General features: G+C 42.3%; 1 protein-coding gene across 1 annotated transcript in view; it reads right to left on the bottom strand.

Moving 5' to 3' along the window:
* LOC126397681 (rho GTPase-activating protein 21-like) overlaps nucleotides 1-12,882 on the bottom strand; it is a 108,303-nt gene extending 95,421 nt beyond the window's left edge. The window contains exons 1-2 of the mRNA XM_050056611.1: nucleotides 12,487-12,882; nucleotides 11,416-11,666 (exon numbers count right to left, since the gene is read on the bottom strand). Coding sequence (XP_049912568.1) covers nucleotides 11,416-11,493 — 78 coding nt within the window. The 5' untranslated portion in view covers nucleotides 11,494-11,666; nucleotides 12,487-12,882. The remainder of the gene's footprint in view (nucleotides 1-11,415; nucleotides 11,667-12,486) is intronic.
* Nucleotides 12,883-19,729: the final 6,847 nt, after the last annotated feature.

Raw genomic sequence — 19,729 nt, forward strand, 5'->3', positions numbered from 1 at the left:
CACACCTCAAAGAATACAGCCAACAGCGACATAGCACACACATTCTGCGTTCTCCATAGCAGCAGGGGGCAGTAGTCTGCATTCATCATTCAAAAATGGAAACCAGAAGATGGACAGTATGGAATCAAGATGCTAGTTAGCCTGTCAGCCAGAGTTGGATATTAACTTTTTTGTCCACCTGTCACGATGGCTGGTTGATTCCAAAACTCACCAGCCACTCAATAGATAGCCATTGTTTTTTTGGCTGGTGAGTGAAGCAATCTACTGGCCACTTGTATATTCTACCAGCATTTTGCTGGTTTCTGGTGCCAATTTTCAGCCCTGCTGTCAACATTAACGACAAAACCCAATGTTAAAATTAAAAAGAGCAAAGGATATTTACCGCACACTAATCAACAATAACACAAATGATTATGAAGCATTTCTGCTTAAGAGCTTACCTAACAAGTTTGTTTCCATCTCTCACACTCTTGGCCTTGGTCATTTGTGTGCTTTCCTCACTTCTGTTTCTTTTCTCTTGCACTGAGCTGAGCTACCAATCAGTGACTTCTGTCACCAATGGGCTCCACTGTCTCTGACGCTGATTAAACATGCTGAACCAGCTGAAAAACAGCGGACAAGGGCCAACTAGTTCCAATGTTGTGGGACACACCATTGCGGAAGACACTGTCTTGCAGCCAGAGGGTTACTAGTGTGATGCCTAAATAGCTGCCAGTTTGCCATATCATTAGAAACTAATGGGGCGTTGTGGCGGCCTAGTAGTTAGGATGTGTACTATATGAAGCAATCCCAAAGTCCCCAGTATGATTTCAGCCAGGGTCTTTGTTGCATATCACCCCCTTATCCCTCTCGCCATGTTACCCATCTAGCTCTACTGTCACTATCAATAAAAAAGACAAAGATTTATATCAAAAAAGAAAGAATAAATTCCATCTTTGCCGTGTCGATCCTACAAGTCAAATGCCTACAAAACAAAAATAAAACTGACCTGATTGCTCCAGGCGCAGTACAGATCGCAGATCAGGCTCCAGTTGTTGTTAAGCATACAGTCGAGAACTTTCAGATGAGCCATTTTACGTTTTACTGACGATACCCAAGCTGCCCAGACACCTGCCCCTCAGCTGTGTGTACCGAACCCTGCTGTTCCTAGCGGCACCCTGCTGGCTGCAACGCTCCTCGATGCCACCTTGACGGAGAGGAGGGTGCAAGGAGGCGGGAGGGAATCACCAGCAGAAGGCAAAGGGTGCATCTCCGTGCCCATCTGCGAACCCAGCAGGCATCCTATCCGCCGTGGCCGACGCCACCTCCGCGCTTCATTAGCAATATGTTAATGAGTCATGCCAAAAACTCAGGGGATTATTATAGATGTGTCTGAGAGAGGGACACAGCAGGAAGGAGTTATCAGCAGTCCGGAGCAAAGAAGTCCACCTGAGTATCGCCGTGCAGGAGAGGCATCACCATGGTTACGCAGCAGAATGCAGACTGACCGGTGGAGGAAAAGCCTAAAAGACGACGGAGCAGGCTGCACTTTTTCTTGTCATCAGCCACTGCATTTTGGTAACCCTCCCTCTTTTTGACTCTCTTCCTGTGATGGTGTCTCTTCCCAGCTGGCTGTGCCTCCCTGTGCTCGTCTCCGCAGTCGTACCAGGCTGAGGCAGCCTGAGAATCAGAGCAACAGAGGCTCTCTCTAATTCATCAAACGTCAGGCCGCAATGCAGGACACGACCAGGGACAAAATCATTTCCTTCTCTTCTCTCTGGCCACAGCTAAGGAAAGGTCTCTGTCATTGACTCAGCGTGCACCTTCCCCTGCTGTCTCTCATTAAAGTGAAAATACACCTAAGGCTCATAACAACTCAAGAGGGTTTAAGTTGTCTGTGTGATCCTGTTAAAACCCACAGAGAAGATGACTATGCAACCTTTGCAAACCTGACTGATTCTGCACTTTGCCAGCAATGCGGGACTCTATCCCATCTCAGTTATTTATTTCATTACTCTGCAAAAAAAAAAAAACTACTTTGCAGGGGGTAGACTCCCTGACAAAAGGCAAGAGGAGTACCGCAGCCCCCACCACCACTGCAAAGCAAAAACTCAAGTCGGCTCTCTTAAGCAAATTAACTTAAGTTAAAGACTTCCTGTCACTGTGGGATGTCAAAGAAATCGTTCTTTTGAGGGAGGAAAATATGCCGGAAATGCACGAAGAGAGAATTAAGAAAACTACTGGATGCCAGTAAATAGTTGTCTGGGGTTGTTTATGTTCCTTCCACCCTTTGATGCTGTATGACGTCCAGATGGTTGTGATTGTGACATTAGCTGTGAGGCAGCTTCATCAGTGAGATGCTCTAAAGCTCACTTCAAATGAAAAACGCCACAACCACTTAGGAGCAAGGAGAAGCCTGAGGTGGGGTTTAAGATATTCATACATTTTTAATAATCCTTTAGAACTAAGTGTCGACCCAGTCTCAGACTTTTTTTTTCTCTTTTCCTCATTTACACGGCCCCCAGGATATCAACTGACCACAAAAGCTCAATGTCTATTGTGGAAGAGGAAGTCTAAAACACAAGACACCACTGTGACAACTTTGGTAATTGCACAGGTGCAGCAACATGCTTTCATTCAGAGATAGATATATCAGAAATACAAGGGTAAAGACAACTTGAGTGATAATAGAGACACAAGATTGTGTGTTAGGTCATGAGGCTACACACACAGTCTGGTCAGAAAGGTCAGCCAAGTCCCACAGGCCACACTCGGTGACCAGACATGGCAACCCTGGGCCCCACTACACACCATCAACAGACCGGTTGGGGAGGTGATCACTCACTGCTCTCCTCTGTTTGCCCCCCATAACTCTTAACCCGCCTAGCGTTCACAATGATCAACACACTACCTCTTTGCTTTGCTTAACTTGGGAGGCCAGACCCCCAGTGCGAATGATTCACTGGAAGAAGATGCTTATTATCAAACCGAAAATAAAAAATGAGGCAAACTCAGCAGAACAAACCAAAAACTTGTTTTTGCTTTCATCACATAGGGGGTAAAACATGTAAGACACGACCAAAACAAATTCTCTGCGATCCAAGACTAAAATTAAAATGTGATGTCAGCCCAAACCGCCCAGCTGTCTCCAGATTGCCAGCTTCCTCTTGGCATAATGAAACACATCAGAGTCCCTGTTTTCCATCTTACACTTAAAACAAAACATTGCACATGCGTAAGAAGTCAAAGGGATTAATACAAGCAAATCTTCTTCACAAAATTATCTAGGTCAGGCGAATCTAACAAGTCGCCTTAATGCAGGGAAACGTTCCAAAATAATAAACTACCTTTTGAATTAGATGGAAAAGCTTACAAAAATGTTTTGAGTAAATCTTTTAGATATTAACAATGCAGGATTGGATGGATCACTGAACAGGCCTACCAGGCACAAGCCCAGGGGCTCAAAATGTCAGGACTCACCCTTGGCCTTCACCTGCAAAATGCCACTCAAATTAACATGTACTGACCAGGAAGAGACTCAAAAAAAGACCACAAGGAAATGCAAAGGAACTGCATAGAGACACAAAAAACTACTAAGGGGGCAAAACAACCAGAAAAAGACACAAAATAACCTCAAAGAGACACCATTACCTTAAAGAGACACAAAACAGCCACAGAGACATAAAATTACCTCAAAGAGACACTAAGCAACTATAAAGAGACACAGAATTACCCCAGAGACACCAAAGCAACCAGGAAGAGACTAAAAATGACATAAAAAGACACAAAAAGACCACAAGGAGATGCAAAGGAACTGCCAAGAGACACAAAATTACCTCAAAGAGACACACAACTACCCCAAAGAGACAGTCACCTCAAAGATACATGAAACAACCACAACAAGACGTAAGATTACCTCAAATTGACAAAGAATTAACTCAACGAGATACAATATTACCTCACAGATGAAAAACCAATTACAGAAAGACACAAAAGCACCTCAAATGACACAAAATTACCACCACAAAGACACACAAAACAGATTTGAGAGATACAAATTAACTACGAAGAGAGACAAAACCACAAAAAGACACATAACAACTACAAAAAAACAGGCAAAATCATTACAAAGCCTGTGTACTGCGTCTATGTACGAGAGGTGGTGGGGCCTTTTGCATATCTCTGCCCAGGGACCCATTGTCCCATAATCTGCCCATGGATGCAGGGGAAGAGGACTTGCATCTTTATTAAAAGAAAAAAAGCTACAGTTTGTGTTGGAATAATTGCAAACATAATATCGCACAACTCTCAATGAACAACATCTCAGCAGCAAACCGCTGTGACATCATGCAGCAACACGTGTATGAGCTGCAACTCCCCCCCACCCCCCAATCAAAAGCCAGCAGCAGGAGGACAGCAAAGAGTAAAAGCATGTGCCCTACCCCCACGCTGAAGCTAATATAATCCAATCAATTGTGAGTTATGGATCTTGTGGTGCTCTCTGGACACACACACACACAGTCCCAAACCCTTCCTGGTGTTCAAAACAACAGGGAGTGCATGCATGCTTTAAGGATGCTGAGGTCATTTCACTGACAGAAAATAGACGTGGACGTCAGGAATATAACTTCATGACAGTCATGTGGGGACCTGAGGCTTATTGAGATGGTTGACAGATGAGATATTAAATATAGATGAAAGAGAGTTATTACTTTTTAGTCAGCAGTTTTTTCCACTGCAGTCTCGTCCAATTTATTAAGACTGCAGGTGGAGTTTAGTGTCCATCAGCCGTTGATGGGGTCCAACCTGCGATTTTTAGAACTTGAACAAAAGATCACTACTGAGTAATCTGCTGATTAATTCCTCTTTGAATAATTGTTTAGTCTATAAAAATTCAAAAATGGTATGTCTTTAAATAGCTTGTTGTGTCCAACTAACAGTCCAAAATTCAAAGACATTAAATTGTTGTGGAAAATCACTGTTTCATTGTTTCATTTCGTCTTGTTAGGTCTGAAAATATTACATTTCTAACCCCCAAATCTGTCTAAAATAATGTTTTCAATATTCGCCCATTTTAACTGACAGCATGTTGGCCTTTTCTTATATGACATAAACCAGTGGTTTCTCTAGCAATAACTGCTAGCCTACAATTAGGCCGTTGCGGTCAATTTGGGGGAATTATATTTACTGTCACAGACGACTTGTTCAGTCTTGAGCTCCAGAAGCTTCCCCAGCCAATCAGAGAGCCCCCCAGAGCCAGAGTGGCTCTGCCATTCGGTGGCTTCTCTGTCATCCATTCATGAAATCATTCCTTCATCAGGGTGCCCTTGTTCATTTCCACTGCTGACGCTGACAGGAAATAATGTGGTTTCCTGCCAAGACCTCAAAAGCCCACATTAATACAAGCGCGTTAAGATATGTCCTGATAACACCCTGTTACATAAGAGTCGATTAAAAACAAATACCGCTCATACACACGTGGTTATATGCGGTTTTACATACAAAACAAAAAAGTAAAAGTGCCGCCAAGAGTCATAGGAAAAAATTTCTTACTGGAAATGGATGAAAGACACTTAAATCTCAGTGTACTTGCACTGTCATGTGAAATCTATGGTCTGTCTTGTGTGAAAAGGCTTCATGGCGGCAATCTACTCTATACATCTATTATCTACCACCAGCTACACAGTGCATTGCATAATTCTGTGGTTTATAGAGCCTACAGTGTAAAATATGACACCGCCTTAAGAAATGAGCCCTGCAGATAAAGTGAGCTCTAAATGCTCTTCACACACACGCTCCTGACTAGTGTATGTCATGTCTTGGAGCCAGCGATAGAGCCAGATAGGGGGGCGAGTGTTTTGACGGAGATGCCTTGGGCATGTGTAATGGATAGCGTCTCAGCCTCACTGAGCATTAGACTGGTTCTGTTCTGCCTGTCTGCCTGCGTCTGCAACCCTCCCCCTAACAAACTCTCACCATCTTCTTCCTGCCCTTCCTTTGTCTTACAGATGGACGGGGGGCATCTTGGCAGGAGAGACTGATATTGAGCCAATTGGCATGACATGAAAAATAATTATTACAGATAAAGCAAGGTAGCAAAAAAAGGTACTGGTGGGTAACGGTACAAATTCTAGGTACCAAAACTAATACAGGTTCAAAGGTGAACCCAACCCAACTGAAAAGGGGGGTATTTTTTCCCATTGGTAAACTTTTATCTGCTTTGTGACCCCTGCCTTCTTCCTGCTCCCTCCCTTCCTCCCTCCATCCATCAATCATCCATCCATGCCTGTGGTCAGCGGAATAATGGCATCTAGTGTGACTGTGCGGGCTTTTAGCACACTGAAGGATGACATGAAGAGGAGCCATGCTGAGCACAAACGTCATCTCTCCACAAGAGGTAAAAAGATAAGGGGGCCGCCCAGCACATGCACACATACTTTGGATGACCTTGAGTGCGACGCAGCACGCGTACAGATTTCCCTTTTTATCTCTTCCAGGAAAAAATAGCGACAATAGCTGGGGAAGTTTGTTTCCGATAAGGAGACGCCAAAATAAACACGCCAGTTGCAGTATGATGATGGTGACCGTAAGACAGATCTGGTGTTTCCAAACTGCGGGGAAACCCTTCAGAGAGCGTGCTCCTGGTTATTCCCAGGACACTTTCTCTCTGTGAGTGTATGAGCTAAGACAGAAGCCGGTTCATGTCCAGGTCAGTGTCTTGTTTGCTCAATGGGAAAGAACCCTGATGTGCTGCGTGAGACACATTTGCTTTTCAAATGAATGCAAATCAAAATCGTTTTGCCGCTGCTTTGATTGATGAACTGCCACAGCTCTAAACACTGATGAAAGCGTGGGGCATTTCCTTTAGGAGACACTGTAATCTCCTCTCTCTTTTCTTTTTTCCTTGCAATGTCTAAAATAAACCCATCAGACTTTCAAAAAAGTGAGATCATAGGGAGTTTAATTAGGGCTGGGATGTGACACTGGAAATGTAAGTTGTTACCATCTGGGTATGTATGTGGAAAAGAGAGTCTTCCTAGTTTCCACAGAGAAAAAACAGCCTCTCACATGGCTAAAACTGACCACTGTCGCATTCCCAGACCCCTAAAATGACACTGTCCTGACCAACAGCCACATATCCACTGCTTGTAACAGCACTGAGGAGAAAACGAACGCCGATTCCGGTACAGTGATTTCATTTTTCCCTCACCAGCATTCATCTTTCCACGGGTTAAATATAGCATCACTAAAAACACGCGGGAATAGAGGACGGGTGAAAGACAAGCATGTGGACGGGGGAGAGGGAAAAAAAGAGCAGGGGTTTATGGAGTTGGGAGGGGCTATATTTAGAGCAAAGCGGAGAGCATCACCAGCACTCGCAGCACCACCATTGGTCTCATCCGCCCCGACATGAATGAGGGATGTGATCAATACATGGAGAGAGAGCCTCACCATTGTGTTTGTTTTGCTTTATTGCTCCACTTTCCTTTATACACCATTCTTATTTTCTATATGCCTTGGCGACAAAAATTAATATTACTTTTTGCTAACTAAAATTGAAAATGTAAAACTGATGTTGAGTGAAAAGAGAGGGATAGAGACAGAAAGATAACCAGCAAAAGTAAAGTATCAAATGCTTGTACAGGCATACACTGACTACCATTTAGAGCTACAACCAATGACTATTTTTCTAATCAATTCATCTCCTCATTATTTTTTTGTTTGATGAATCTATGAATGGTTTGGTCTATCAATTGTCTTCTTTTTTTTGACCAACTGTCAAAAATCTGAAGATATCCAGTTTACATTCATAGAAAATCGAGAAAGCCCTCACATTGGAGCTGGAAATTAGATCAATTTGCCACTTATACTAACAAAAAATGAATTAAATGATTGATCATTGATCAAAATAAGCTGTCAAGTCTTTTTTTTCTTTTCAATTTACCAATGGACTACTCGTTTCAGCTTCCATTACGTCACAATAGCTAACATGCCATTGTAATAGTAAACACAACAGCGGCAGAGAGATCTCACTGGAGGAGCAGGTGCTATATGATATTCGAAATATAAATGTCCAAACATGGCAGCCATAAAGTCAACCCCTAAGCTAACTAGAATTGTTTTAATACCGATACCAGTATCAGAAATGATTTACATTATATAGTTTCACACCCAGAGAAAAAAGCAGTTTTCCTAGAAATCATTTCTTTGCCACTTTAAAATAGTAGCCTACACGAAGAGTTAGCCACTTGCCGCTACTGTTTCAGAACAGCGAAGAAAGACTGATTTCCGATAAACACTGTAACGTTAGCTGTTAGCAAAATCGCAGCAATATGGCAAATATTTTACACTGGAAAGTCCCTTCTGTTTATGGGGTACCTGATCCATAGCATACAATGATAGTAGTCATTTCAAACACATACAGGTTTGGTTTTTTTAAGTAGCCTAATGGTATGGGATCGGAAACCTGGAATCAGCCAATACACAAGTTAAAGTGACAGAGTCAGATTTAGGAAGGAAAAAATGGTATTGGAAATTTCTAGAGCTAGCTAGACCGGAAACAATTAGGCTAGTCAATCAATCGATTGACAGAAAAATAATCAGCAGCTATTTTGATAGTCGTTCAAGTAATTTTTCTATCAAAAATGCCATATGATTCCCAGTTTCAGCTTGGACTTTACATAAATTTTCATTATTTTGCATAGTTTCTAACAACAAAAAAGTCACTTTGTCATCTTCCTCTACAAAAGTGTTTCTTAAATGGGGGTGCTCGTACCCCAAGGGGTACTTTGGAGTACTGCAGGGGGTATGTGAGGTTTTTTTTTTAAATGTTAATTTAAATATCAGTCATACATGATTCCTAAAATAATGATATCACTAAAATGGAAGTGCAATTTATCAAAAATATGCAGTTTAATGAAACTACAAAGCCATCTTGGCTTTGCCGTATAATAACAAAAAAAATGGTTTGCCATGAATTTAGTGATGGCTTCTAACAATTTTTAGTCACAAGGTTGTTTCGTAGATCAGACTCTAATGGCGCAGCTCTGTATCGTACCTCTTCTACACGCTTTTTTTCCTACCAAAAATGTTTTGCGCTGGTCAGGAGGTACTTGGCTTAAAAAAACACTTCAAACGGGGTACATCACTGAAAAAAGTTTGAGTGCCACTGCTCTAGGATGTTTAGAGCTGAGCCTCAGCTGCTCCATGACAACTCTGCCAGTATCAGTGTGACAGCAGATTAAATAAGGAAGGGAATGTGAATGAGGCCAAGAGAGAGAGAAGCAGACGTTACACACGTGGGGTGTTTTCCCCTAATGATCAGGGCAGCTGTGCCTAAATTACCCCAGCGTTGCTACCATCGCTTGGCGGTAGCAGGGTGGGGTGGGGTGGGTGACTGTATGTATGTGTGTGTGTGTGTGTGTGTGTGTGTGTGTTAGGGGGGTAGTCTTAGAGAAAACGCCCCTTGCAATCTCCCTCATTAGCGAGTCGAGATGATGCAGTGGAGTGAGTGGGGGTGAGGGGAGAGGGAGGTTCATCCCGCCTTGGGGATCTCAGCTCTCATTAGACCCCAGGGGGGAAGGCAGTTCATAGGCAGTGAAGCTTGAAAGTTGGGTGAGATTTGTGTTTGTGTTGTAGGAGGCATCAGGTAGATAAAAAGACCTGCCTTGCTCCTGTGTCAAGCCCCGGGCTGCAAACAATCAGGATAAACACCGGTACTGACTCACAGGTGAGTCACCCCCTCTGCAGCGGTGCAGTGTTTGTGCCAAAAACCGTTCTGGTCCTCAGGTTATTAAAAAACTGATGGAGTCAAATTTCACTTTTATCAGGGCGTCCTGGTGATTCAGTGAGCAGCCATGCACCTGCAGAGCACACCTCTGCACACAGCATCCTCGTCTTTCTTGTGCCTTTTTCAACCTTTAAAGCCAAAAAACAAAATTTCAAGAGGAATCAAGATGTAGTCTTGCAAATAGTGACCCTGCAAGATCCCCAGTCTTTGCAAACTCTTATAGTGTGTGACTTAAAACTCACATTGTCTTTAGATGTGAGAAGGTGTCCGACTTACAAATCTTATAAAAGTCTTTTCACAGTCTTCAAGTGTGTGAGAGGCATTAATTGATTGAAGCTGAGCAAAGCTTGTGAGTATCAGAGACTATGAAGTGGAGAGGCAGCTTGTTTATTGATGTATTTTTGATGCTTCTGCTCAGCAGCTGGGAGTTTGGGAGGCTGCGGTGGTTGTAGTTTCACTCAGCGAGGGTGAGTTAAGTGATGTTACGGGAAACATTTATTAGATTGCAGAAACAGATGAGGAAAACCACACCGCAATGACACTTGAAGCAGCTAGCGGAGAAGAAAGAAAAAGGTTTTTATGATAACTAACTTACGTGTATTTATCTCACGGATTCTCAGATTTCTCAGTCTGACAGTACACAAAACATTAGACGAAGAAAAAGGAGCCAAACTGCCAGAAACTACTTCTGATGCAGCAAATGCTCTGCACTGTAAGACGTTTTTAAATAAATATCTGCTCCTCCTTTACTCCATCAGCTGTCCCGACTTTTAGGTTGCTGCTTTACCCCATTCCCAGCGATTTATGTCGTCCATCCTCAGCTAGTTCCGACATAGTAAGAGGATTACAGCCACACACACACATACACACAGGGGACTGTTGCCATTTTCTGATGATGGATTAATCCAAAACATGCCACAGCTGCAATGCTGTTATGACATGCATCAAGCCGAGCTGGACTATGATGATGATTAGAATGATGTAACCATTGAAGCTACCGAGCGTAAGGGAGAAAAGGGATGAGCTCCACAATGTGCCATTTACCAGAGTTTGGCATGCAGACCCACAAAAGACCCAGTAAGATTAGCACAGCAAGTCTCTTTGTGCACTTAAACAGTTGTCAGAGTGAGACAGAAATGAACTTAGTCACCCCGAACACTGGCAGATGTGATGTGCTGCGCGCTGCAACACTTAGCTCACACTCTGCTCTGTATCCCTCCGAGTGCATGACACACTTTGCAACTTCTGTGGCATGTCACAAGGTTTCTAAAAAGTGAGGACACCTTTGAAGCAGCGCTGATGAAGTTACAGCCACTAAGTAGTCTGATGGTTTTCATGGATACTTCAGGTGAAAGTTATATCCACTGAATCCACATGCATGCTGTTTTCCACTCCAGTGGTAGTATAAAGCTTCCATTGTATCAAAAATAGATGTTCCAAGAGGAATCTGGTAAATCAGGATTAAAAATTATCTCTGTCACACTGCCAAGGGTCACACACACACAGTCTTCTTATTTGATACATCTGCAAATACTTGTGAATACGCCACAGTAGCTAACGAATCAAAAGCCACCATGCAAGAGCTGTACAAGCACAGTGAACAGTAGCAGCCTGGGACCCAGACACATCTTTATCCAAAGTCTTACCTCGCAAGACGCAGTCACGGCTGTGTGTTTACGCTCTTCATTGTCCTGGGGTGAATCACTCCAACGTGCTGCCATCATTTCATTTCAAACCACAGAGGAGGAAGATGTCCTTTAGAGACCACATTGAGGTGAGGAGGATGAAGCCAAAAAAACAGAAAAACACAAGAAGGAAGAAAAAAAAAGAAAAAGGAAGAGGAAAAAGATCCTAATCCACACCGTCCTCCTTCTTCATGTCCATCAGTGGCTGAAATCTGAACACAGGAGTGCACAAGTTAGTTAGGCAAATGCTGTCCACACTGTCCCATGCAGCCAAGAAGATAACCTGGAATGCATTCTTGAAAATACTACAGCCATTTAATGTCACATCAAAGCTCCATAAATTTATGATGAGCCTGGTCAACCAAGGACAGCCTAACATCTTAACCATCTTCACTCTTAATGAAGAATGCTGTTTATCTAAAGGTCACTATGCTGGTATCACAGTAGCTTTGACAATAAAGCAAACTGAGATCAATACGGAAGGATATCATTGTGATTTTTCAGATAGTACAGCATGACTTTAGGGTTTATATGAATTCCAATTAATGGCAAACATGCACAACACTCCTATTCAGTTAATGGAGCGTGCGTTTGCTTAAATGTGGCGTTTAATGTCAGGTGGATAGTCGAGCTTCTCTGCAAGCCTTGATTAAAAAATGTCTGACACCTCTGTAATATCATTTGCACCCATGGAGGAAAAGAAATGAGACGTGCATGTCAAATAAAAGCGGAATTCATGGCTCTCTGTGGGGGGAAAGTGCACATTATAAGGATTGCGGTGGTAAAAGCGCCACACCAGCCATCATGTATTAAGCCATACGCTAAATATAAACAGCCAGCACTGGATGCTAAATACTCTCTCTCTTACGACATGGCACACATACACCAAAACGACCTATTTTCTTTGTTTTTCCACTCGTTTTTAGCCAGAAATCCCCCTTACTGCTGTTACTACGGGTCGCTGTGGACAAGCTAACAAGGGAAGACGACAGGTTGTTGCTGTGGTTATAATAGTGAACACCAAAAACCTACCTGTTACAAATTCAGCAAACTACTCCGAAATGACAAAAGCAACACATTGTCCATGTTTGTAGGGGGAGTAGGTTGTTGGTTAAAAGCCTCGGTCGAACCAAAGATGGGTTAAAAAGGCTGTCAAGAGATTACAAAGCGGGATATTCAGTCTCCCTTTAGAGCCACACTGACTGACCGCTGAGGCTCACTACCTGTTAGGAAAAACACACTGGAAGAAACACGGTAAACGCCCTTCAGTGTGCATTTCTTCGTCAGGGAGACCCCGTGAAAAATAAACATGTGGTGTTCATTCATTTCCCATCATTTCCGAGCTTTAATTCGATGTTAAAATAGTCAAAATAGCAAACAAAAAAAGTAACATGTACTCCTACGTGGTCCCCGGTTGGCGGCGCGACAATCTGTACACAGATTGACGAATCTCCCGACTTTGCTAAGTCCCGCCCCTCCGCTTGCCCCTTTTCCAAGCACTGTCCAATCAGAGGGGTGGATTAAATTTGGAATTTTGAAGCGGGCCAATTGGAGGCGTTGTTACATAACAATTTCAATAAAGAGTGGAAGCTGGTCCATTCTGGTCCCTGCCTGAATACCACTATGAAGGAACTTTGTTTTTATGTTATATTCAGTCATTTACTTGGCTTTTTACATTTGGTGCTACTTAACTACATTTATTATTTTCATTGCAATAATTACTTCTAAAATTAGAAGTTTTTAAATGAAGCACATCACCATCTTGTAAATGGTCTATAGGTCAAGATGAAAATGCCCAGCACTATATAAAGTAGTTAAAATTAGCTCCACACAATATTTAACAATATATAGGCCACATTATATATTATATGACAACATGAACGTCTGAAATGGATTATTCTTTTGATGCTTCTATTTCCCTGCTCTATTATGTACTTTTACTCAAGTAAACACAATTAAAGGCAAGAATTTTTCTTGTAATAGAGAATTTTTAAATTGTAGTATTGGTGCTTTTACTTATGTAAGCAATCTAAGTACTTCCTCCAGCTCTGATTGAAAGTTTTTGTGTAGTCCATGTCATATTAGTGTTGCAGTTTTATCCAATACACCTATAATTTTATGTATTAATTGTAGCTACAGCTGTGATATAATCCATTAAATGTAATTTTTTCCTTTTAGAATAAGAGGAAATACATTTTTTTTATAGTCACAAATAATAAACTACAATGTCTCTGCAGCAAAAAATTACAAAAGGTTGGAAAGTAGCCTCTTGCTATTTTGTATTTCTAGTCTGCTACAATCGAGAGGGAGACATTATACTTTCTATTTTTCAATAATAATATAACCCTCTATAAGGGGCCATTCCTCAAATTACTACTTTCACTTTTGATACTTTGAATATTTAGCATTTATTACTTCTGTACGTTTATTATTGTAACAGAATATTTTTATATTTATCTTAAAATATCTTAATACTTCCTCTTACTAATGCAACATGATCATTATCCATGAATCCACACTTTTCACCCACACAATGCATTTCAATAATCAGCTCGCCATGAGCTGATAAACACTTTGTTCCCACACTCTGTCATTGAGCCTTTCAGACCTTTAAAGTGAGCAAATGAAATCACAGGGACATCATTGTGAGGGCCGAGGAAAAGCCCCGAGGCCCAACACATATGCTGAACTCTCCAATTTCCTAACGTTCAACTGGCGAAACATATTTGCCTATCCATTATCAACTGTAACAGCAGTGTCCTTAACTTTATTATGGTGACATGTAGGGCATGGCAGCCACATGGGACTCCATGGTGCATGAAAAAAAGGGCTGCACAGCTGATCCGCACAAAGACAAAGGCTGACAGTGTTCTGTTTGCAGGCTACTCCAGCAGCACAATAGAAGATGGGACAATAGGAGTCTTTTGACCCACACTGTGGCGAGGTTTCCCTGCTTTCAGAGAGGAGCTATTGTCTAAGAGCTGGTGCACCCTCATTGAGACAATGGAGAACTTAAACTGATGTAAGTGGGACTCTGCATTATGTGATATAGACATGAGGCTCCTATTAATTTAATGCAATTTGTCTAATAAACATACTACATTATTAATGCAGCAAAAAGATCTTATTGATTTGTCATAAAGCGTGATTGTGCATCAGAAACTAAAGTCATTATGACAACTTAAGTTTTCCCAGGCAAGCAATAGCTAATGTAACACATGTAAGTATGTTTTCCCACAAAAACAACTCACAACCTGAATCTCTCTGGATTACATACGTGTATAAAAATTCACAAGCAAACTATAAAAATGTTTTACTGGTGCAGCAGCAGAAGAGCCAACAGTGATTGTGGTACTTTCCCAAAAAAGCACTTGGCCCAGCACTCGAGTTACTACAACAGTGCATTCTCCTCTGTGCAGAACAGCCGAGACACACATGCAGTGCAGTGTTGTTTTTATGAATGGCAAGGGAGAGGAGGAGAGAGGATTTCAGATCAATGAGCGGTAAACAAAGCTCACTGAGGAGCCCTAATGACTGAATGTATGGCTACTGTATACTTTAAAGGGACAGTTCAGATTTTTTTTAAGTGGCGTTGTCTGGGTTACTTATCCATAGATGGCTTATTACAAGCAGTAGATGTCAGTCGGCACGCCCACATTTTGGAGAAGCAGGCTGATGTCTGACATGGAAGCTAAGCAATCTGATGTGGAGGGGTCCTGAAAAAAATATATATTTTGACCACCCAAAAACTTTAAGTTTAAGTGTACACTCTGTTGATGGTATTCTCAATGCTTTACCTTAATGTATGACAGTGATTTCAACTGGATTAAGCCGTTATATTGCGCTCCTCAAAGCCAGACTCCATTGAGAAAAACAGTGATTTATCATCACTGAACACAGGAGCTGCTGGGCCACAACGGCCTCGATCAGTTTGTTTGTTTGTGTCATTGTGCGACTTTGGCATTTAAGAGGGTACGTTCAGATTCACCAAAGTCACACAGGAACAGAAACAAACTAACTGATCAAAGCAGCAGTAGACCAGCAGCTCCCTTGCTCAGTGAGCTAAAATGACTGTTTTTCTCAATGGAGTCTGGTAGCTTTGGTGAAAGTACAGATGGGGAACTAAAGCTGTTACATTGCTTAGCTTCTGTGTTGGACTTTTGCCTGCTTCTCCAAACTGTGGGGCTAATGACTGAAATCTACTGAAGATAATGCACAGACTATCGATACTATCCCTTTACGGTGCTGTTGTGTTACCTTCCGTATGCAACTGCTCCCTGAGGCATGCTTGTAACTTTTTTCCCACTATAATAATTTCTGTTACATTTTGTTTGGGTATTTCTATGAACATTCATTGCTAATTCTGTTATGCCAAATGTGCAGTTGCAAAGTCAGAGTGACTCAAACATTCAGCAGCAGAGAGATTACATACTCTCTCGTGGCAGCAAAATGTTTGGCTGGATTAAGGCATCACATGAAGCCCAAGTTCAAAGCCCAGCAGCGTTAGGATTAGGACAGGTGGAAATGACTCTGCAGCACAGCATGCTCTGTGTGTGAAACTAATTCAAAACACTCCTTCATGCAAAACACCCGTCGGGCATGACAACGTACATTTCATTCATATAGAGTTCTTTAAAGTGTAGTTGAGAGTTTAAGAGGACCACTCTCCCACTCCAGGTTGTATAAGTGGATCTGGCACTGAGTTTGATGACTGGATGAAACCCAGTAGCAGTCAATCTATCAAGCCCTTGAGCCAGCCAGCCCCTAATTGGAACACAATGAACACTGGAGAGGATGTTCTTTCTATTTGTGTACTAAGATGCTCCAGTATAGCAGTCTTTATTAAGTTCCAAACTGAGAATGTAATCATTTAGCATCTGCTGGATAAAGTGCAACAAATAAATGTTCTAGATCTTAAATTAAGGCTGGGTCATTTAATACAACTGGAGCAGAAGCACACATAAAATGTATTCAGCTTTGACACTGAAGCAGTCTGATCTTAAAGGGACAGTTCACCTAAAATCAAAATACACGTTTTACATCTTACCTGTAGTGCTACTTATTAATCTAGATTGTTTTGGTGTGATTTGCCAAGTGTTGGAGATATCAGTGCAAAAGGAAACGTCCATCTACTCATGTACAAGAGGCTCGTGGTCATGATTGTTTGAGATAGAGACAAAACATTAATGGTGACCTCTTCAGCTGAGCTGTAATGTTTGCTAGCTCAGAGGTGCTAGGTGAGTTAGCATTAGATGGACACTTCCTCCTGCACAGTGATACAGCTGGCGGGTGTAGTCCAGTAGAAATAAAGTAGTTCCTACATGAAATATTAGTCTCATGTTTGTGTCTTTAACATGAGCCACAAAACAGCTTAGCCTGACATAAAGACTGCAAGCAGGGGGAAACAGCTATCTTGTCCATGATATAACCAGCACCTCTAAAACCCAAAGTGTAGGACTCATGGATGTATAGAGAGAACTGGATACAGTGTTGATTCATACGAAAGTTGCTCAGTGACGCATGAAGCCAAAAAAGTTCAAATGCAGTGTATAAAATTACCCGGATGATCGGCATTGCTTCCGCACTGTGTGGCCCCTAAAGCAGGTGCGCCCGAGCCTGCTAATTCCAGTTTAGAACGCCACTAACTTGAGTGGGGATAAAATGATTTACCCTTTCACCTTGCACCATTTCTAAATGTTATCGGACTGAATGGATCAAATCCTAATGATGCAACGAGTCATTTCGAGAGGGTTATGATGCTCAAAAAAATGTATCCACTGATTAACAGACGTCTCTTTCTTTTAAGTCTATGGCGAAAAGTCTTTTGGGGCCTACTGGCATCATGTCACATGCTTGGAAGTTGTAATTCCACTGTTTGGCCACTACAAAAATTGGCTTCAAAGCTTAATGTCACTACTACAACCAGCAAAGAAATAGTTTGGCACACAGTCACATGTAAAATTACAAATTGTAATTTCTACACTTTGATTTTTGTGCTGATTAAACAAACAAGTGTTGGGGAGTGGGGTTTGTTACTCTTGGACATAGCCTGGGTAAGTATGTCCCAAAATGTCTGACTATTCCTTCGAATATGAAGCTACATCCAGAAGACCGTTAGCTTACCCAAGCATAAAAACTGGAAACAGGGGGAAACAGCTAACCTGGCTCTGTCCAAATGTAACAAAAATCCACCTAAGGACACCTCTAAAGTTCATTTAATAACGTTTGTGTAATTTGTACAAAAATCAAAGTGTAGGACCACAGGAAGTCCCTCTGCCTTCTGTCTTCATGCTAAGCTAAGCTAGCTGTCTCCTACCTGTAGCTTTATATTTAACATAAAAGAATGGTATTTAGCTTCCCATATCTTAGCCATTGATATTAGCTTATTTCCTAATATGTCAACCTATTTCTTTAAAGTCAGAACAATAAAATAGGAAGTTTAGGAAGTTAACATGGTCTGTCTCTTATACTGGTCATGTGAAATAAAATCCCATTGCTGTGCCTCTAACCACAGGCTTCATATGTCAAATGCATGAATGTGCAGCCATTCAAATGTACAATTCCCGTTTTGTTTCTTTTGTGCTGAGCCCAGTTTACCTGTAGCCTACTTTCTGCGGTCGGCCCCATCCTCAGTTCCCCTGACGGAGTACTACAAAGCCGCAGCATGTGAAACCTGCAGGGCTTTTTGTCCCATCTCGCTTTCACCAAGCCCTGCATCAAGGTGAAAGACAATGGCCTCTGGGTTCTCAGGGCAGTGTGGGGGGCATCAGTGCTGGGATAAGTTAACCACGACCGCCAAGTGCTGATGTTTTGTGATAAGGACACACAGAGTTGCAGCCGGAGGTACAATGGGGGTCTTTGTGGCCGAGCCTGCACAGATAGCACCCAACCAAAAAACTGTGTAATTTGTCGAGTTTCTTACCTCTTGCTTATCGCGCTCCTCTGCATCTCAGGGGTCATGGACAAGTAATAAAGCCTGGCTTCATTTAGGGTTCCTCCAAAGGAATTAGTGAAGGTGTTGTTTACGACTACAGACGTGAAACCTGAGAGCATTTTGAAAGCACAACATAGAATCTAAGTGCTCCGAACTCTCTTTTGTTTGCAGCCACCCATGTTATCCAAATAGCAACTCATTTCTCAGGTCATTTAACTTGAACAGGCCTTGTCACTGGAGCTGGACCATTACCTTTGGCTTCGAGACATGTTTGGGAAATGTGAGAAAAACACACACAGTTTGTATAATCTGATACCTGAATTATACAAAAGTTATGACAATATTTTTTGTTGAAGGTTAGCAGTCATTAGTCACTGCCAACCTTGGTGTCCTGTACATGGAGCAGTTAGGGGTCTTGGGGTGAAGAGATAAACACTAATTATTGCCAAACCAACCACCAGAAAACATTTTGCCATTGCACGTTTCTAAAAAGCAGACATGATATGTTACACTTGTACATTACTGAATAGCTGATACATTGAAACGCATGATTCATCAGTTAGGACTTGGTGTTACCATCCCTGGAGTTTCAGCACGCTGCATGCCAGAGCATAGGTGTTTTGATTGTGACCACCCAGCAAAGCCAATCCCCGACACATCATCAGTTGTGCACCTCAACATCATCGGGTGTTTCAGCCTTTATCACAAGACACCCTCCGTTAAGGCACGCCCACCACAGGCTGATCAGGCCACGCAATTTTCTTAACTAGGATGGCGAAGACATGGCTCACCCTACTCTCCCTCTGATTGGCCAGTAGTAACTGCCTTTTTTGGCTGGATTGGTTAGGTTTAGGCATGAGGAACGAGATTGGTTAGGGTTAGTGTAAGAATGTCAGGGTAAGTCAATCGGAGGCAGACTAAGGCAGAGTAGGGTGGGTCTTGCCTTCGCCATCCTAGGAAAAAAAAACTTGCGATCAGGCCTGGGTGTGTGTCAGAAGGTTGGCTCCTCCGTGGTCACCCAGGGGCCCAGACGGGATCCTTTCTCTTCAGCAATAGCCAATGACTGCACCTCTCAGCTATATTGGCCACATCCTTGACCACTTCCCTCTGGACCTGACCATTAATCCCAATTTCCTTGAGGAGCCTAGTGGTGGATCTGGCGACAAAGCCTCTGCAGCCCACCTCTATTGGTCGCACCTCAGTTTTCCAGCCTCTAGGCACCGCTTCAGTTATGAGGTCAGCGCAGTGCAGTCTCTTGCATTCAAACACCTCCTCAATGGCATTCTCCCAAGGGACAGTTAGTTGTATGAGGAAAGCACACTGACAAGACTTCGACCAGAG

The sequence above is a fragment of the Epinephelus moara genome, chromosome 11, assembly GCF_006386435.1.
Source record: "Epinephelus moara isolate mb chromosome 11, YSFRI_EMoa_1.0, whole genome shotgun sequence".
NCBI classification, from domain to species: Eukaryota; Metazoa; Chordata; class Actinopteri; order Perciformes; family Serranidae; genus Epinephelus; species Epinephelus moara.